General features: G+C 45.3%; 1 protein-coding gene across 2 annotated transcripts in view; it reads right to left on the minus strand.

Annotated features, from left to right (window-relative positions):
- The window catches only part of LOC119966149 (dynein heavy chain 11, axonemal-like), a 622,669-nt gene that overhangs the window by 370,342 nt on the left and 235,060 nt on the right, over positions 1 to 17,267 (minus strand). For both annotated transcript variants that reach the window (XM_038797431.1, XM_038797432.1), the window contains 2 exons: positions 12,218 to 12,349; positions 9,975 to 10,135 (listed from right to left, as the gene is read on the minus strand). In XM_038797431.1, coding sequence (XP_038653359.1) covers positions 9,975 to 10,135; positions 12,218 to 12,349 — 293 coding nt within the window. The remainder of the gene's footprint in view (positions 1 to 9,974; positions 10,136 to 12,217; positions 12,350 to 17,267) is intronic.

Raw genomic sequence — 17,267 nt, forward strand, 5'->3', positions numbered from 1 at the left:
TCCGCCCATGGCTCCTCCCACTAACTGGAAGTATAAGGATCTGCAGTTGTGAGCCTGCTGCCAGTTCATCTCGTCGCAGGCAGGCTCAGTTGTAAGACTATTAAAACCACTGTTCACTTCCAACCACGTGTCTTGTGAATTGATGGTCACATCAATTTAATAGTCTTAGGAAACTTGAAGAAAACGACGATGGAATCAGCCCTCAAACCTGATCGACTAGAATTCGACCCGCAGGCTGCAGAGGCGAAAGAAATCTTTCAACACTGGCTCAGATGTTTCAAGGCCTACCTGGCTGAATCAAGCACATCAGAAACTACAGAGGAGCAGAAACTCAGTCTACTGCACGCAAGGGTGAGCCACCGTACCTCTACTCAACTTAACAATATTACCTCGTATACGGAGGCCCTAGTCATGCTCGATCGAATGTCCGTGAGGCCCATCAACGAGGTCTACGTGCGCCACATGTTTACGACCCGCCGCCAGCGCCCCGCGGAGTCGTTGGATGAATTCCTGCGGGATTTAAAAGCTTTAGCTCGGGACTGTAATTACCAAGCTGTATCAGCCGAACAGCATATGGAGCTCGCTATCAGAGATGTGTACATGGCAGGGCTCAGGTCAAACTATGTGCGCCAGAACTTGGAGGACACTGTAGAATTGGCTACTACCATGGAGGTCTCGTTCCGCAGCCTCACCTCGTTCCCCGCGGACCAAGCGACCCCATCCTGGGCCCCCGACCAGCGACTGCCCCAGGCCTGCGCCGCGCAGCCACCCACCCACTACGCAGCCCCAGTGTGCCATTTTTGCGGACCCACGGCAGTACTGCCCGGCCCGCAACGCGACCTGCAGCAGCTGCGGTCGCAAAGGACACTATGCCCGGGTCTGCCTGGCGAAGAAATCCCCCTCTCCAAACTCTCGCGCAGCCCAGAGCACTCGTTTCCAAAACTCACAGGCCCGCAGGCCCCGAAATGCTGCGACCTGTACCCCGACTCCGCCCCCACCCGGCACATGCGACTCAAGGGGGCCGCCATCTTGGCAATCCCCCTCCACGCGGCCGGCCACGTGCGACTCATGGGGGCCGCCATCTTGGGTACGAAGCTCAGACCGAATCACCCCCGGAGTCTGCCATGGTACCCTCGCCAACAGCCACCACCCGGCCACCAGAAGAGGCTGCAACCCCGGTGCTTTGTAGATCTCAGAGGACGACTCGACCACCGGACCGACTCAATTTGTAGACCAATCACCCCCGCTGGACTTGATTTTTTTTACAGGGGGTGAATGTGGTGAATCACAATCCTAGTAATTCACACTGTGTTATATTGTATGTGTTGTGTCTCTGTAAGCTCGGTATACGAGCAGTTGCGCGGCTCTGCCCATAGGGGGAGATGAGGAGTTTGTACTGGGCTCCACCCTTGGCTCCGCCCATGGTTCCACCCATGGCTCCTCCCACTAACTGGAAGTATAAAGATCTGCAGTTGTGAGCCTGCTGCCAGTTCATGTCATCGCAGGCAGGCTCAGTTGTAAGACTATTAAAACCACTGTTCACTTCCAACCACGTGTTTTGTGAATTGACATCAAAGCTGCCTTAATTTTCTGTTCTTGAAGCATTACTAAACCAATTCACTCCAGGTTTACTAATGCTAATGCCCAGCTTTACAAAGCAAATGCCCTCAGGAAATGACATGCTTTCCCCGTGTCACAATCTTTCATCACTTTGGCATTAGCATGGACATTGGACATCTGGCTGATTTTCACTTAGCTACGAAATGTTGGTTTCAAGGTGGCTAACAGCTACTTAACCAGTAAATGTAACAGCCAAGGGAGAAGTTAATTTCTACTGCCTGGTAAAATCCGAGTAGATAGGGAGTCAAAGTGAACATCTCTCCTATCAATTGAGATATCGCCCATAAGAAAGATGGTTTAAAATTTGAATTGATTACTTAATTTTAAAAATACTGTATGGTACAAATAGTGTACAGCTCAGAATGTGGGGAAAATTCAGTTAGGTGGCTACTGTTAATTCTTAAATTATACGGAAATCAGCTAAACCTCTGGACATGGAAATCGAGCATTACATAAGGAAGAAACATGTACATTCACATGTTTTCTTTGTAATGGTGTGGATGTTTGGTATATCCTATGCATGATCTGACACAGAAGAGTAAGAATTGCCCACATGCAGGTAGTTACAATTGTTGTCTCTGACACACCCATGCAGATATTGCAGTTACATATGTGCAGCTTCTCCTTCATTCCTTGTTAAAACCTGTTCAGTGCCAAGGTGGTTTATAATACCAGAGTCAGAGTGTCACCAGTGGAGTTGCCAACTTTAGAAGACCCTAAAATAACCTACGGAAGTCCACCTTGTTATCAACTTGAGCCAGCTTTCTTCGAAGTTTGTTTCTCAGAGGTGATGGTGCTTTTCTAATGACCATAGGTCAGTTTCATCTTTGAAAGGAAAGAGCATATTTAAGTATGAGTGGTAGGAACACCTGCCTCATATCACTGTATGCATGATTGCCATAATGATGAGGGGAACAGACCTGGCTCAAACGAAAGGCAGAATTTGGTACTGAATATTTCTGGATACAAAGAGACAGATTTTCACCAGGTAACATAAGCAGGAATGGGGTGGGGAAGGACAAAACCTAAATTTTTTTCTACTGATTTCAATTTTTCATTTTAATTCATGGGATGTGGATGGCATTGGCTGGGCCAGCATTTATTGCCCATCCCCAATTACTCTCAGATGAACTGAGTAGCTTGCTAGGTCATTTCAGAGGACGTTTAAGGCAATTACATTGCCGTGGATCTTGTCTCACATGTTGGCCAGACCAGGTAGGGGTGGCAGATTCCCTTCCCTAAAGGACATTAGTGAACCAGATGAGTTTTTATGACAATCGACAATGATTTCATGGTCATCATCGGACTTTTGAGTCCAGCTTTTCTTTTTCATTGAATTCAAATTTCATCTTCTGCCTTGGTGAGATTTGAAATTGAGTCCCCACAGCATTACCCTGTGTCTCTGGGTTACTAGTCCAGTGACAATGCAACTACATCAAGGCCTCTTGCACTATTTTTGTGTGACTGTTTCCCATGTTGGGAAAGCTGTGTGTCATAACCAGCACAACGTCATTTTGAGGTTGAGGTTGTCTTTGCCAGCCCAAAGAATTTGAATTTTCTCCCCCCCCCCCACAAATATTTTCATGTGTCGGTGTGAGTGTTGGAACGTCTAAAAAAAAAACCTCGTTGGAGAGTTCATGACCACTGGGTGAAGCTTCTGAGGAGTCAGCAACACTGATAGATAAGTGTTAAATATTTTGACAACTTCAGGTGTCACTATTTGATGCTATATTATAATGTATATGTTCTAACTTCAATGATACTTCATATGACTCTGTTATGAAAGGATAAATTGACTGTTACGTTGACAAGCATTGGTTAAGCATTGAGATGCATTAGAGTACCCTTGGAAAAAATATCATAATGCATTTGAAACACTAGAAAAATATGCTGGGAATACTGTGACTGAAATTTCAGGAGATATTTCAACTTTGAAAAAAATGACCTGTTGTTAAAAGTTCAAAACAAATCTAACCATCTACTCCACACCCTAGATTGGCATGCAGTCTGCTTTGAAGTGGAAATGAAACACAATCTGTTTTTTCAGTATCACTCTTTGTGGTTTATTTTGTTGGCTGAGGCCATTATGAATGCTAGACTGAGTTTTCAAATGCAACAGAACTAATTTAATCAGCAGCGGCCAAGTTTACATTTTGATCAAGTTTAAGAAGGTTACTAAATGACCTGTCTTTGATTTGGTAAATGAAGTGTTTTTACAACAGATTGATTGACTTTGGTGCATTTAGATTTTTGAATGGCTTTTATGAGTGAGATTTTTTTCATTAGGAAGTGCATTTGAATGGCAGTTCAATTAGATTGTGAAAAGTTAACTTTTTAAAAATAAATTTAGACTACCCAATTCATTTTTTCCAATTAAGGGGCAATTTAGCTTGGCCAATCCACCGACCCTGCACATCTTTGGGTTGTGGGGGTGAAACCCACGCAAACTCCACATGGACAGTGACCTGGGGCCGGATCGAACCTGGGACCTCAGCACCGTGAGGCAGTAATGCTGACCATTTGGCCACCGTGCTGCCCTTAAAAGTTGACTTTTCAATGTTCATTTTGTAACGACCACCTGGGCTAGTGCATGGTCAATTCCAGCCCCACTTGTCCCAGAGTCACAACACAACTGACATCCAAAGTCTTTGGCCCTTGGTTGCCCAATAACTACAGTCACCAGTAAAGCTGAACCCAAAATGTCTGAGTTCTGCTGTCCAAAGGCTATGTTGTACCTTTTGAGTTCCTCACTTCCTCTGCTCAACTTAAAGATATATGTCCATTAAATATCCATGGATCAAAATGATAATGGCAAAAAATAAAGAAACGGGAAATAAGGGAATCAACAGGAAGGGCCCTTTCAATTTCAAAAGCATCCCGAGGTCTGCCCATCATGGATATTGGGTGAGTGGCTATGGAGTACACATGTCAGGCATGCAGGAGGCAAAGGACCATGGGGAGTATGAGGGTGCATAGAGGGTGCATGGGGTTACATAGGGAGATAAAGGTGCATGGCCAGTGTGTGGGGTGAGGTTTGAGGAGCATAGAAATGCAGTTGGGTTCTGGGCTGTTGTCCCCGAGAACTGAGGTGAACTTCTAACCGCCCTGCCTCTGCATTCACACTCCTCCTGTACTATATCCCGACTTATAAAACCTGAGCCCTTCCAGCACACGTCTCTCAGAGATAAAAAATATGGCAAGGAAAGGCGTTCAGTGGCAGGCCTGGGCATCACAAGTCGGAAACTAGCCCGACTCACATTTCCTCAGCCCGAGACAAAAATCCGCGGCAAGATGTTTAGGAAAAAATGAAGAAGGGGTGGTAGTAGTCATTTGGGAGAATATTAGAGTGCTGGAGAAAGAGGACATCATGGATGAATTAAGGACAGAATCTATACGGTTAAGAAACAACAGTGATGCCAATAGTGATGCCATTCTGTGTGTATTCTATGGGCCACCAACTAATGGGAAGGATACAGAGGACAAATTTGAAGGAAAATCAGAGAGATGTGCAAGAACTACAGAGTAGTGGCAATGGGGACTTCAATTATCCTAATATAGACTGGGATAGTAATAGTGTAAAAGGTCAGAGAGGGAAAAATATTTCTGAAATGTGTTCAGGAGAATTTTCTTGACAGCATGTTTCTGTCCCAATGAAGAAAGCATTGCTAGATCACGTTCTGGGTAATGAGGTGAATCAAGTGAATCAAGTGTCAGTAGGGAACATGTAGGGAACATTAAGCATCATAAGGTTTAGATTAGCTGTCGAAAAGGGCAATAACCAGTCTAGAGTAAAAATACTTAATTGGAGGAGGGCGAATTTCAGCAGATTGAGAGTGGGCCTCTCCCAGTTAAATTGTGATTTAAAGATTGGAAGGCATAACTATAATCAAACAATGGCTGCCTTTAAGGTGGTTTGGGTACAATCGAAGGACATTCCTCTGAGGGGGAAATGTAAGGTAATCAAAGCCAGAGTTTCCTGGATGTTCACCAGCGCCTTCTCGAAGGCAATTAAGGATGTACAATAAATGTTGGTCTATCATCCAGCATCCCGTGAAAGAATAAAAAAAAGAGATATTGAATAAGGTGAAGCTGTAAAGAGTGCATATGACAAGTGTCAGTTTGATAATACAAGGGAAGAAATTTCAGATAAAAAACTAAATAAGAGGAGCAAAGAGAAAGTATAAGAAGAGACTGGCAGCTAACTCAAACATCTTCCACAGGTGGAAGTAAAAGGATATGGGACCAATTAAGAGACCAAAAAGAAGACTGATGCATGGAGGCTGAGGGCATGGCTGAGGTACTAAATAAGTATTTTGTATCCATCTTTATTGAGGAAGAAAATGCCACCAAATCATAGTAAAGCAGGAGGTAGTAGAAATGGCCTAAATGGGAGGTGCTAGAAAGATTGGCTCTGATTATAGTGGACAATTCACTATGACTGGATAAGAAGCATCTGAAGATGCTGAGGGTGGGAAATTGCAGAGGTACCAGTCATCATTTTCCAATTCTCCTTGGATGCGAGGTTGGTGCCAGGGGATTGGAGAATCACAAATGTTGCACTCTTTGTTCAAAAAGGGAGCAAGAATAAACCCAGCAACTAATTGCTAGTAAGTTTAACCTCAGTAGTGGGAAAACCTTTAGAAACGATAATGAGGGACAAAATTAAGTCACATAGACAAATACGGATTAATTAAGGAACGCCAGCACAGACTCGCTGAAGAAAATTTGCATATAACTTACTTGATTGTAAACAAAGGGTCAATGACAACAATGCTGCAGCTGATGGGTATAAAAATATAAATGTCCCCACAGTCCCAGAGGAACCACAGGCTCATTTGAGAGCTAACAGGTGGTGATTTAACCTGAGGGTCACCACACCTCAGGTGAGGGGCAAGGTTGAGAGGAATAACCTCAGCCGGTACGAGACCTGAGCCCATGCTGTTGCTTTCACTCCACATCATGAACCAGCGGTCCAGCCAACTGAGCTAACAATGTTAACTAAGAACAGCTGCACTTAATGGCCACTGTGAATGTTTGTTAGTAAATCATATGAACAGACCTAAACACAAATAAATGATAGTGAGAGAAATAAAACCTTTATGTGGAATTAGTAAGGCACCAGAGATGGAATGCTATGGGAGGATGTAACACATCTAGGAAAGACAGCTCTGGAGATGATAAGGAAGATGTCCAAAGATGTGCAGGTGAGGTTGATTGGCCATGCTCAATGCGTGGGATTACGGAGTTAGGGCAGAGGAGTGGGCCTACGCAAATTTCTCTTTCTGAGGATCAGTGCTGACCCGATGGCCGAATGGCCTCCTTCTGCACTGTAGAGATTCTACGGATATGAGTTAAGGATGACCCAATATGACCACATGATATGCATGAAGATCAAAAGAGTAACGGAAGGTGAATGACATCAAAAGTGGAATGCTCAACCCAAAGTTTAGTTATAGAGCTTGACACCCTTATGATATTTTGAGATAAAATAAATCTTTGTTGGACCAAAAGGTCACGCTAATAATCCATCAAAGCATTAACCAATGAAAAAATATAGTAAGAAAGAGACTTTCGGAGGGTTCTTTGCAATGCATGGTTGAAAAGGTCTCTGAAGGAAATCTCTAGTCAAACAATCCTGAGGGGTTCCAGAAGTCAAGACCTAGGCACTGGGAATAGAAGTGAAAGAAACAAAGAAAGAAAGAGCTGGTCATGCATGTCAGCCATCCCACCTGATCCAGGCCGGCCACCCTGTCCAATCCAGGCCAGCCATCTCATCCAATCCAGGCCAGCCATCCCACCTGATCCAGGCCAGCCATCCCACCTGATCCAGGCCGGCCACCCTGCCCGATCCAGGCCAGCATCTCGCCCGATCCAGGCCGGCCACCCTGCCCGATCCAGGCCGGCCACCCTGCCCGATCCAGGCCGGCCACCCTGCCCGATCCAGGCCGGCGACCCTGCCCGATCCAGGCCGGCCACCCTGCCCGATCCATGCCGGCCACCCTGCCCGATCCAGGCCAGCATCTCGCCCGATCCAGGCCGGCCACCCTGCCCGATCCAGGCCGGCCACCCTGCCCGATCCAGGCCGGCCACCCTGCCCGATCCAGGCCGGCCACCCTGCCCGATCCAGGCCGGCCACCCTGCCCGATCCAGGCCCGCCACCCTGTCCGATCCAGGCCGGCCACCCTGCCCGATCCAGGCCGGCCACCCTGCCCGATCCAGGCCGGCCACCCTGCCCGATCCAGGCCAGCATCTCGCCCGATCCAGGCCAGCCACCCTGCCCGATCCAGGCCAGCCACCCTGCCCGATCCAGGCCGGCCACCCTGCCCGATCCAGGCCGGCCACCCTGCCCGATCCAGGCCGGCCACCCTGCCCGATCCAGGCCAGCATCTCGCCCGATCCAGGCCGGCCACCCTGCCCGATCCAGGCCGGCCACCCTGCCCGATCCAGGCCGGCCACCCTGCCCGATCCAGGCCGGCCACCCTGCCCGATCCAGGCCAGCCACCCTGCCCGATCCAGGCCCGCCACCCTGTCCGATCCAGGCCGGCCACCCTGCCCGATCCAGGCCGGCCACCCTGCCCGATCCAGGCCGGCCACCCTGCCCGATCCAGGCCAGCATCTCGCCCGATCCAGGCCAGCCACCCTGCCCGATCCAGGCCAGCCACCCTGCCCGATCCAGGCCAGCCACCCTGCGCGATCCAGGCCGGCCACCCTGCCCGATCCAGGCCGGCCACCCTGCCCGATCCAGGCCGGCCACCCTGCCCGATCCAGGCCGGCCACCCTGCCCGATCCAGGCCAGCATCTCGCCCGATCCAGGCCGGCCACCCTGCCCGATCCAGGCCAGTACTCTCCACTTGTTACAGTCTTATGTTGCGGCATAACTAGTAATGTTACGTAGCATATTAAATTCTTAATCAAAACTAAAAATCCAACCATGTTGGTTTCACCTAAATCCTGACTGGTTGATTGGATGGATTATGTTAACATTCTTTTTTTTTAATTTAGAGTACCCATTTCATTTTTTCCAATTAAGGGGCAATTTAGAGTGGCCAATCCACCTACCCTGCACATCTTTGGGTTGTGGGGGCAAAACCCACGCAAACACAGGGAGAATGTGCAAACTCCACACGGACAGTGACCCAGAGCCGGGATCGAACCTGGGACCTCGGCGCCGTAAGGCAGCAGTGCTAACCACTGAGCCACTATGCTGCCCGATTATGTTAACTTTCAAGTAACTTCATAAGTTTAACTTTGTGGTAACACCCAATTATTTTTCAAAGAGTAAACATCATACAGAAAGGGAGTATAAAGTGTACAATTATAAAACAGGTTGAGGACAAGGAAACCTGCAGGTAAATGTGCACAAATCATTGAAGTGGCAGGGCAGAATGGGAAAGTGGTTAAAAGGCATATGGGATCCTGTGCGTTGTAAGCAAAGACATAGCATGCTAGGGTATTGTGTCCATGTCCGGGTACTGCTCTTGATGAAGGATGAGAAGGCGTTAGTGGGCGGGGGATAGGTTTACAAGAATGGTTCCTGGTATGATAGCATTTATAGTGCAGGAGGCAACTTAGCCCATTGAGTCTGCACTGGCCCTTGGGAAGAGCACCCTACTTAACTCCACCATATCTCCGTAATCCAGTAACCCAACCTAACCATTTTGACATTAAGAGGCAATTTAACATGGCCAATCACTTAACCTGCACATCTTTGGATTGTGGGAGGAAACCAGAGCACCCAGAGGAAACCCATGCAGACACTGGGAGAAAGTACAAACTCCACACAGACAGTTACCCGAGGCTGGAATTGAACCGGGACCCTGGAGCTGTGAGCAGCAGTGCTAACCACTGTGCCACCTTGCCGCCCAGTCAGAAGAATAGATGGAGAAGCTGGAGTTGTTCTCTTTAGTAGAGAAAGATTTGATGAAGGTATTTAGAACATTGAGAAATCTAGACAGATAGAGATAAACCATTTTCCTTCGCAAAGGATCATGAATCAGAGGACACCCATTTAAGGAGATTTTACAGAAGAATAAAATGTGTTCTCCCTGTGCCTGCCTGGGTTTCCTCTGGGTGCTCTGGTTTCCTCATACAAATCCTGAAAGATGTGCTTGCTAAATGAATTGGAAATTCTGAATTCCTCTTTAAGGTGGAATTTTCTCCTGTGTGAGAGGCAGAAGTCCCGCCTGCAGCCAATCAACACTAATTGGAACGTAAATTGGCTGCGGGACAATCGGAATCGGTGGAGATATGTTCACGCTAACTTTTCGGATGGCCAGAGGGCAGCACCTGCCATCTGAAAAATTTGTTAAACTAAGATTGAAGTTTTGAGTTTAAAGTGAGTTAGTAGTATTTACCTGTCAGTCAGAGGGGTGATCACCAGTCGTGGAGTGTTGCCCAAATATTCATAAGAGTACTGAAACTGAGCATCACATATGTTGACAAAGCAGTGACTCTGGTTATTGTCCCAACGATGGCGCAATTGAGACAACCAAGCAAAGGCTTGGGCGTTCGAAACCTGAGAGAAAAGCCAAATATATTTATGTTCATCTGATGAGGAAATTGGCTGAGTGGAAGTAAACAAAGAGGAGGGATAACTGCCAGATACATTAATAGGCAAAATGTGACTAGTTTGAATCTGTGGTGGAGTCTCAACTATTCGCTAATGACTAAGATGATGGAATAGGTAGCCATGTATCCAAAATTGCTGACAACAAAAAGATAATCAGCATTCTTAGAGTTTAAATGGAAAATATAAAATTAGAAATATTGATATTATGCGAATGGGGAAAATATGGCAAATAGATTTCAACGAAAGCAAATGTGAAGTCATTGGAACATAGAACCTAGGAGCAGGTGGCCATTCGATCCTTCAAGCCTGCTCTGCCATATGACAAGATCATATCTGATTTGGTTTGTGGTTTCAACTCCACCTTCCTGTCTGTCCCCATAAACCTCGGGTTTATGGGCAGCACGGTAGCACAAGTGGGTAGCACTGTGGCTTCACAGTGCCAGTGTCCCAGGTTCGATTCCTCGCTGGGTCACTGTCTGTGCAGAGTCTGCACGTTCTCCCCGTGTCTGTGTGGGTTTCCTCCAGATGCTTGGAGAAAGTGCAATGCAGATTTACTGGAATGATAACCTAACTCTAAGAGCCAAGCTATAATAAGTGATTAAATGAACTAAAGTTGCATTTCCTGGAATTTACAAGGTTAAAGAGTGATTTAATAAAATCTTTCGAGGTAGTAAGGGGAACAGACAGGGTAGATTGGGATAAACTATTTCTGCTGGTTGGGGAGCCTAGGATTAGGAGGCATGGACTAAAAATTAGATTCAGAGCATTCAGGGCAGGAGTGAAATTAGAATACCTTTCTTTTTATCAAGTGCGGTAGAACATTGGAACTTTCTTCCAAAATGGCAGAGTGTCAAGGCCGACACTCCAGACTCAGGTCGAAGGTAGCTCAGGTGTTGCCAAATGATGAGTCGGCTGTTTAAAAGGCCTGCCTTAGTTCTCTGCGGTTTTATCCCAGTTGCCTGCATACATTTTCGGCCCTCTAACCCTCTTCCCCTCATCTATTTCCATGCCAACTCCTTGCACCCCTTCATCCTCAATGGCCCACCCCACCGTCCATGCAAACGCATGCTTTCCACACACCCCGATGGTCTCAATAACCCCAGTGCCAACTTAATACCAACTGATGGCCAATCATACCAACCCACCCATTAACCTTTTCCCTTCCACCCTCCAAGTCAATTCAGCAGCATTCATCAGACCAGGGAAGAACTTAAGAACTATGATGGGATGAAATAAAACAACGTCCTAATACAGACTGCACTATATTGAAAATGACATTTACGAAACCCATTCAAACCTTTTAAATCCCATCAAATACTTAATCCCTTATAAAACAGGCTTGTACTCAAAGAAAGATAATCCTTTAATAACCTCCGAGCTGCTAAACTGTAAATCTATAACCCGCCCTCCACCGCTGGGATAATTGTAGGTAATGGAAATCAGCCAAGTATTAATATTGACAGAATGATAATCCTGAGGGCAATGTCAACAAACGATTATTGTAACTGCCAGGCCATTTTATTTTACCTCTCACTGACAAGAGGCATGCTTTTTATTTTTTATTTTCTTAGTGCTGGGGATTTAAATAACTTTACAACTTGACAGTTCTACGGTCCCTCTCTGCTTTTCAAGATCATTTACTTCTACTCTAAAAATTCCTAATTGCCACATTGTGGGTTAACAATCCTGCTAATGCGAAAATGGGGTTTGTTGGAACTCAGCATCGAGTTTAAATGGCACAGCTGAGTTTAGTTTACCCGTCATGCGAGTTGCCCTTTCCCCTTTTCCTCTCGTGGCAAAAAACTGGATCAATCAGAAATTGGGATGGAACATCTGAATCGGAGTTGTGCACACCATTTTGGAAGGTCCGCGGAGTCGGCAGAGCTCCACGGAAATCCAAGCCACAATGTCCTAATTAAAGGCAGTGTTTTATATTTTAGTAAAAAATGCATGAACAGCACACAGGTTACAAGAAGAAAGGGAGCATGAGAGAAAAGTAACCTCCTCACAAAAAGAAAAATAACATGCCTTTTGAGCAATGAGCTTTGCAACAACATCCCGAGCATGGACATCTATAGTGCATATAGTCATAATCTTCTGCCTGTCACCTGATGTCAGCTCACCCAGCAACATGTTGATCAGAGCATTCAACTGCACAACCTGTAAATTAAAAATAAATACTCCATTTTAGTCACAGGAACTCAATGCATGGAAAACCAGTAGAAAATAAACAGAATTTTCAAACTGAACATAGAACATAGAACATAGAACAGTACAGCACAGAACAGGCCCTTCGACCCTCAATGTTGTGCCGAACAATGATCACCCCACTTAAACCCACGTAACCCGTATACCCGTAACCCAACAATCCCCCCATTAACCTTACACTACGGGCAATTTAGCATGGCCAATCCACCTAACCCGCACATCTTTGGACTGTGGGAGGAAACCGGAGCACCCGGAGGAAACCCACGCACACACGGGGAGGACGTGCAGACTCCACACAGACAGTGACCCAGCCGGGAATCGAACCTGGGACCCTGGAGCTGTGAAGCATTGATGCTAACCACCATGTTATAATAATTGATAGGGTGGAACACAGAGAAAGTTCACAACACTTAACTTCATTTTGTGGCTAGATTTCAGATAGATTGACAAATGACACCTCCATTCCTGGCATGATTGTTGTCTGGCAATTTTTATTCCAAAATTGTTAACTTTAATGTTAAATTTAAAATAAAGGGCTTAAAATTGGATAGCAGCCGTGCCCATTTTACAGATGATTTTTAAAAATGAAAATTTCTCTAATAAATTTTCCCAGAACTTTCCCTTATTTTATGTAACATGGTACATGCAGCATCAGAGCAGAACAGCTTGATGTTGTGCTTCCACTGTTTCTACACGGAATTCATCATCTCTGACTTCACCAGAATACTGTTAATTACGACATATAAATCAACCTGGCACATAAGATTATCCCATTTTCCCAGTCCCAAAATTCATAGTATTGCATATAAGTTGATGCTGTTTTTCACATGACATGGTATAGTAGTTGTTATCGTGGTTTAACCTCAGAATTCGCTGGCTTCTTACTCCAGATCTTGTTAGAGCTAATGGTCTTTTGTTGAAAACACATTTACTTACATACTATTTATAAAGGTTAAATAAGACCAAGACATAACTGGAACTACTCTCTAAGATGCTTCTCAGGCATCTTCTCTCAGTGAGTGACATCACTGTGACTCCTTATGCACATGCTCAGTAGTTATTATTCACATTAATCCTTTTCTCTACAGTAGTCAGCCTCAATTTTTCACCCAACAAGTGGATGTTTTACCTCACGGTACCTTATAACTGGATGCAAGGGATCAAGCATGCAGTACGGACTATGTTGCAAAGATGTGCGGAAGTTGAAGACATGCCCAATCTTTGTGTTAGATGCCAATGACAGTTCATACTCTGCATATCAGTCACACCCCGTTTTTGGAAGAATTCTTTAAGGCTCCAAAGGTCGACTGAATAACACATCTATGGAACTAAATATGAAGGAAGTCCTACTTGTTGAACATGCTTCATTTGTCAAATGACCAGTATCTTCTGTACACCAATAAAAAAAAGTACACATGGTTTGCTTCTGCAAAATTACCGCAAGGATTTTTTCAATCGCCTACTGTAACTTTGGTGGAAATGTAGAGCAATTGGGGAAGCCCTGGTTCTCCAGTGGTTCTGCATGTATTCAATATGGTAGGACATCTGAAGAGGTTCCAGAGAAATTCTTATCAGGCATCTTACATACCAATGATTGCAAATATTACATTGCATGTTTTCCTACTCCTATATTATAGGAATGCCCATCGGCGGGATTCTCCGTTTCTGAGAACAAGTGTTGACGCCAACGCAGAATCTGTGGATTTTCAAGACTGCAAAACTGGTGCCACATCTGGACTGATTATGTTAAGGAGCTAGCACCGGCGCCACATGGAATACAATAGATTCCAATGAAAATCGATTCGCCAGGTTTGTGATTGACACTCGGGAGGCTGACAACCTGCAGCCGCATATACACGTTATAATCCCTACACACACTCATCCCAGCCAATATGATGGCACTGGTTGTGCAAGAGCATGCCCATACAGCGGATGAGTCGGCTGGGGCCAGAGGGCACACAGGGGGGTGGCCCGGGGGGGTATGCGCAGCTGCATGGCCACCTTGCCGGCTGCGGCAATGCCGTTCCGTGCCTGTCCACCCCGACCCAACAGCCCGCCTTCTGGCCACCTCATGCTACTCCCCGTGGCCCTGGCAGAAGCCCCCCGACCAGCGGCACAACTGTCAGCAAACTAGGGTGATGTTGGACACTTTCGGTACCCCCTCTCTCTACCTCAGCAGTTACCAAGTCTGTTTCACGATTTCTAAAAACACAAGTGAACTGCGCCGTCGGGAACTCGGGCCATCGAAGGCAGAGCATCGCAGAGGCCCCCAGAGAATACCGGGTCAGGCCCGCTAATGATATGCAAACGGTGTCCACTGTACGTGCATTCCGGAATGCATTGATGGCGCTGTCGAGATGACGGAGAATCGTGATGTGGTGTCAAATTGGCGCCCACCACGATTTCACCGTCGGAACCTATTCTCTGCCCAATCGCGTTTTGCAATATCGGCATCGGCAAACAGAGAATCCCGCCAGTCATGCCTGAACATTTCTCCAGCTGAAAAGACTTATCTGGAATTTCCACAAGGGTTCTCTTACAGGTGATCAGCAGAAACCTTAGGGGAACAGTGATACCATGTTAAAGGGTTCATTTCTAAGTCATGCAGAAACAAAATGTGTTTGCATTTATTCCCACAATGCCAGTTGGTACCGGTGGGCAGTAACAGATTCCTCAGCTAAGTGGCTTTCAAGTCATTATAACGACTGCATAAAAATAATCCACCACTATAACTAAGAATATGAAACTCACTGGATTGAAGATGGAGGTACTGGTAGCTCTAAAGTCAAATTTGCAAGCTTACCAGTTGGGACCTGTTACACCGTACTGTCGAGAACCTGCATCCATATTATGCATTTTGATTTGTGATATAACTCGGAAATGCTTCCTTGCAGTATTGTAATAATAATAATCTTTATGAGTGTGTCAAATAGGCTTACATCAACACTGCAATGAAGTTACTGTGAAAATCCCCTAATTGCCACGCTCCGGCACATGTCGGGTACACTGAGGGAGAATTCAGAATGTCCAATTCACATAACAAGCACATCTTTCAGGACTTGTGGGAGGAAACTGGAGCACCCGGAGGAAACCCACGCAGACGCGGGGAGAACATGCAGATTCCATGCGATGGCACAGTGGTTAGCACTGCTGCCTCACAGCGCTAGAACCCCGGGTTCAATTCCAACCTCGGGTGTCTGTGTTGCATTTGCACGTTATCTCCATGTCTGCATGGGTTTCCTCCAGGCGCTCCGGTTTCCTCCCACATTCCAAAGACATGCAGCTTAGGTGAATTGCCTATGCAAAATTGCCCCTTAGGGTAGGGCTGTAGGAGTACGGCAGGAGATTAGGCCTAGGTAGTGTGGGGCTGGTGCAGACCCAATGGCCGAATGGCCTCCTTCTGCACTATAGGGACACTATGACTCTGCACAGACAGTGATTCAAGCCGAGAATTGAACCTGTGTCCCTGGTACTGTGAAACAACAGTGCTAACCACTATGCTACCGTGCCGCCCTAATCTTTACACCACACCAACAGGAGTACAAACAGGCATATTCAAGTACGTTTCTCCCGCATCTAAATGTTTTCTAATCATGTGCAGTCTAATTAATTTGCAAATGGGACCTGATATAATATTACCAACCAAAAACAACAGTCTGTTTTTTGATCCTTACACTGGGACAACAGTGGAATTAATCACCTTATTAAAAAACCCCAGAGAAAGCATAAGACAATTTCTAATGACACTCTGTAACTATTGCAAGCCACCCTGCTTACTGTTTTACTATGCAAATTACTTTTATTAAAGTTTTGAAAACAACATTTTTGTACTAATTTCTTTATGTTACAACAGCAACTGCACTTCAAAGGGTCTTGATTGACTATAAATTGCTTTAAGAGATTGCAAAATGTACTATATAAATGAAAACTCTTTAGTTATGATACAATATATATTACAATTTCTGCAGGTAACAAAGATAACCAAAACGTCTGAGTATACTTTGTTGTTACAGATATTTACAAGAGGTAATGGAACTGATAAAGTGAGAATATGTTTGACTTTAGAGCATGGATTTCAAGAGTGAAGTTTACATACTGAACAATTATTTAGCAGTGAGACTGTCAAATGACTGGAAACTCAGTCAACTGCGAGTTCAAGCACATTGTCTGTTTCATTTAGTATTCCAAAAGAATAGCACATTCAGCAAATTAGCATGTAATTTTGACATCTTTTGGAAGACTGAATGTAGTTAAGAAGCAAATATGATGTTCTTGTAGACTATCACCAAACTCCTTACTTCCTTTGACAGCTCATATCCACTCTGAAAAGTGCAAATTCTCTACAAGGACAAAGACAGAATGAGATAGAGGATGCGCAACATTTTATTTAAAAGCTTTTTCAAAGAAAATTATAAAGCTCACATAAATTATCTCTGAGAAATGTAACTTATATAATCCTGACAGCTTCACAATCATTGAAGCTTTTCATCATTTCTCATTAAGGTATCCGAATGAAGATGTGTCAACTCAATTAATTTAACTATTGCCGACTTGTCTCTGAAATATTACATTTTCCTCAAATTCTACTGGTAGTCTTTTGTCTCTTTACGGAGTACATTGAAACATTAATTGTGAAGACTAAAGAGGGTAGATGCTTCTGGAGTTGCGAAGATGATCCTGCTGAACACAAATTGTTTCAATTACTGCGCTTAGAGTGTAGTATCGCCCGGGCACCTGCAGAGAAAACTGGGCAGAGATAAAGCCTGCTGATTTTTGAGCCATTAGTTTAAATGGATGGAAAACCTGCTATGGGCATTATCTTCCCAGTCTTGTTTTGCTCTGTGTCCCGGTGATTCTTTATGCCTAGTAG

The sequence above is a fragment of the Scyliorhinus canicula genome, chromosome 5, assembly GCF_902713615.1.
Source record: "Scyliorhinus canicula chromosome 5, sScyCan1.1, whole genome shotgun sequence".
In the NCBI taxonomy this organism is placed as follows: Eukaryota; Metazoa; Chordata; class Chondrichthyes; order Carcharhiniformes; family Scyliorhinidae; genus Scyliorhinus; species Scyliorhinus canicula.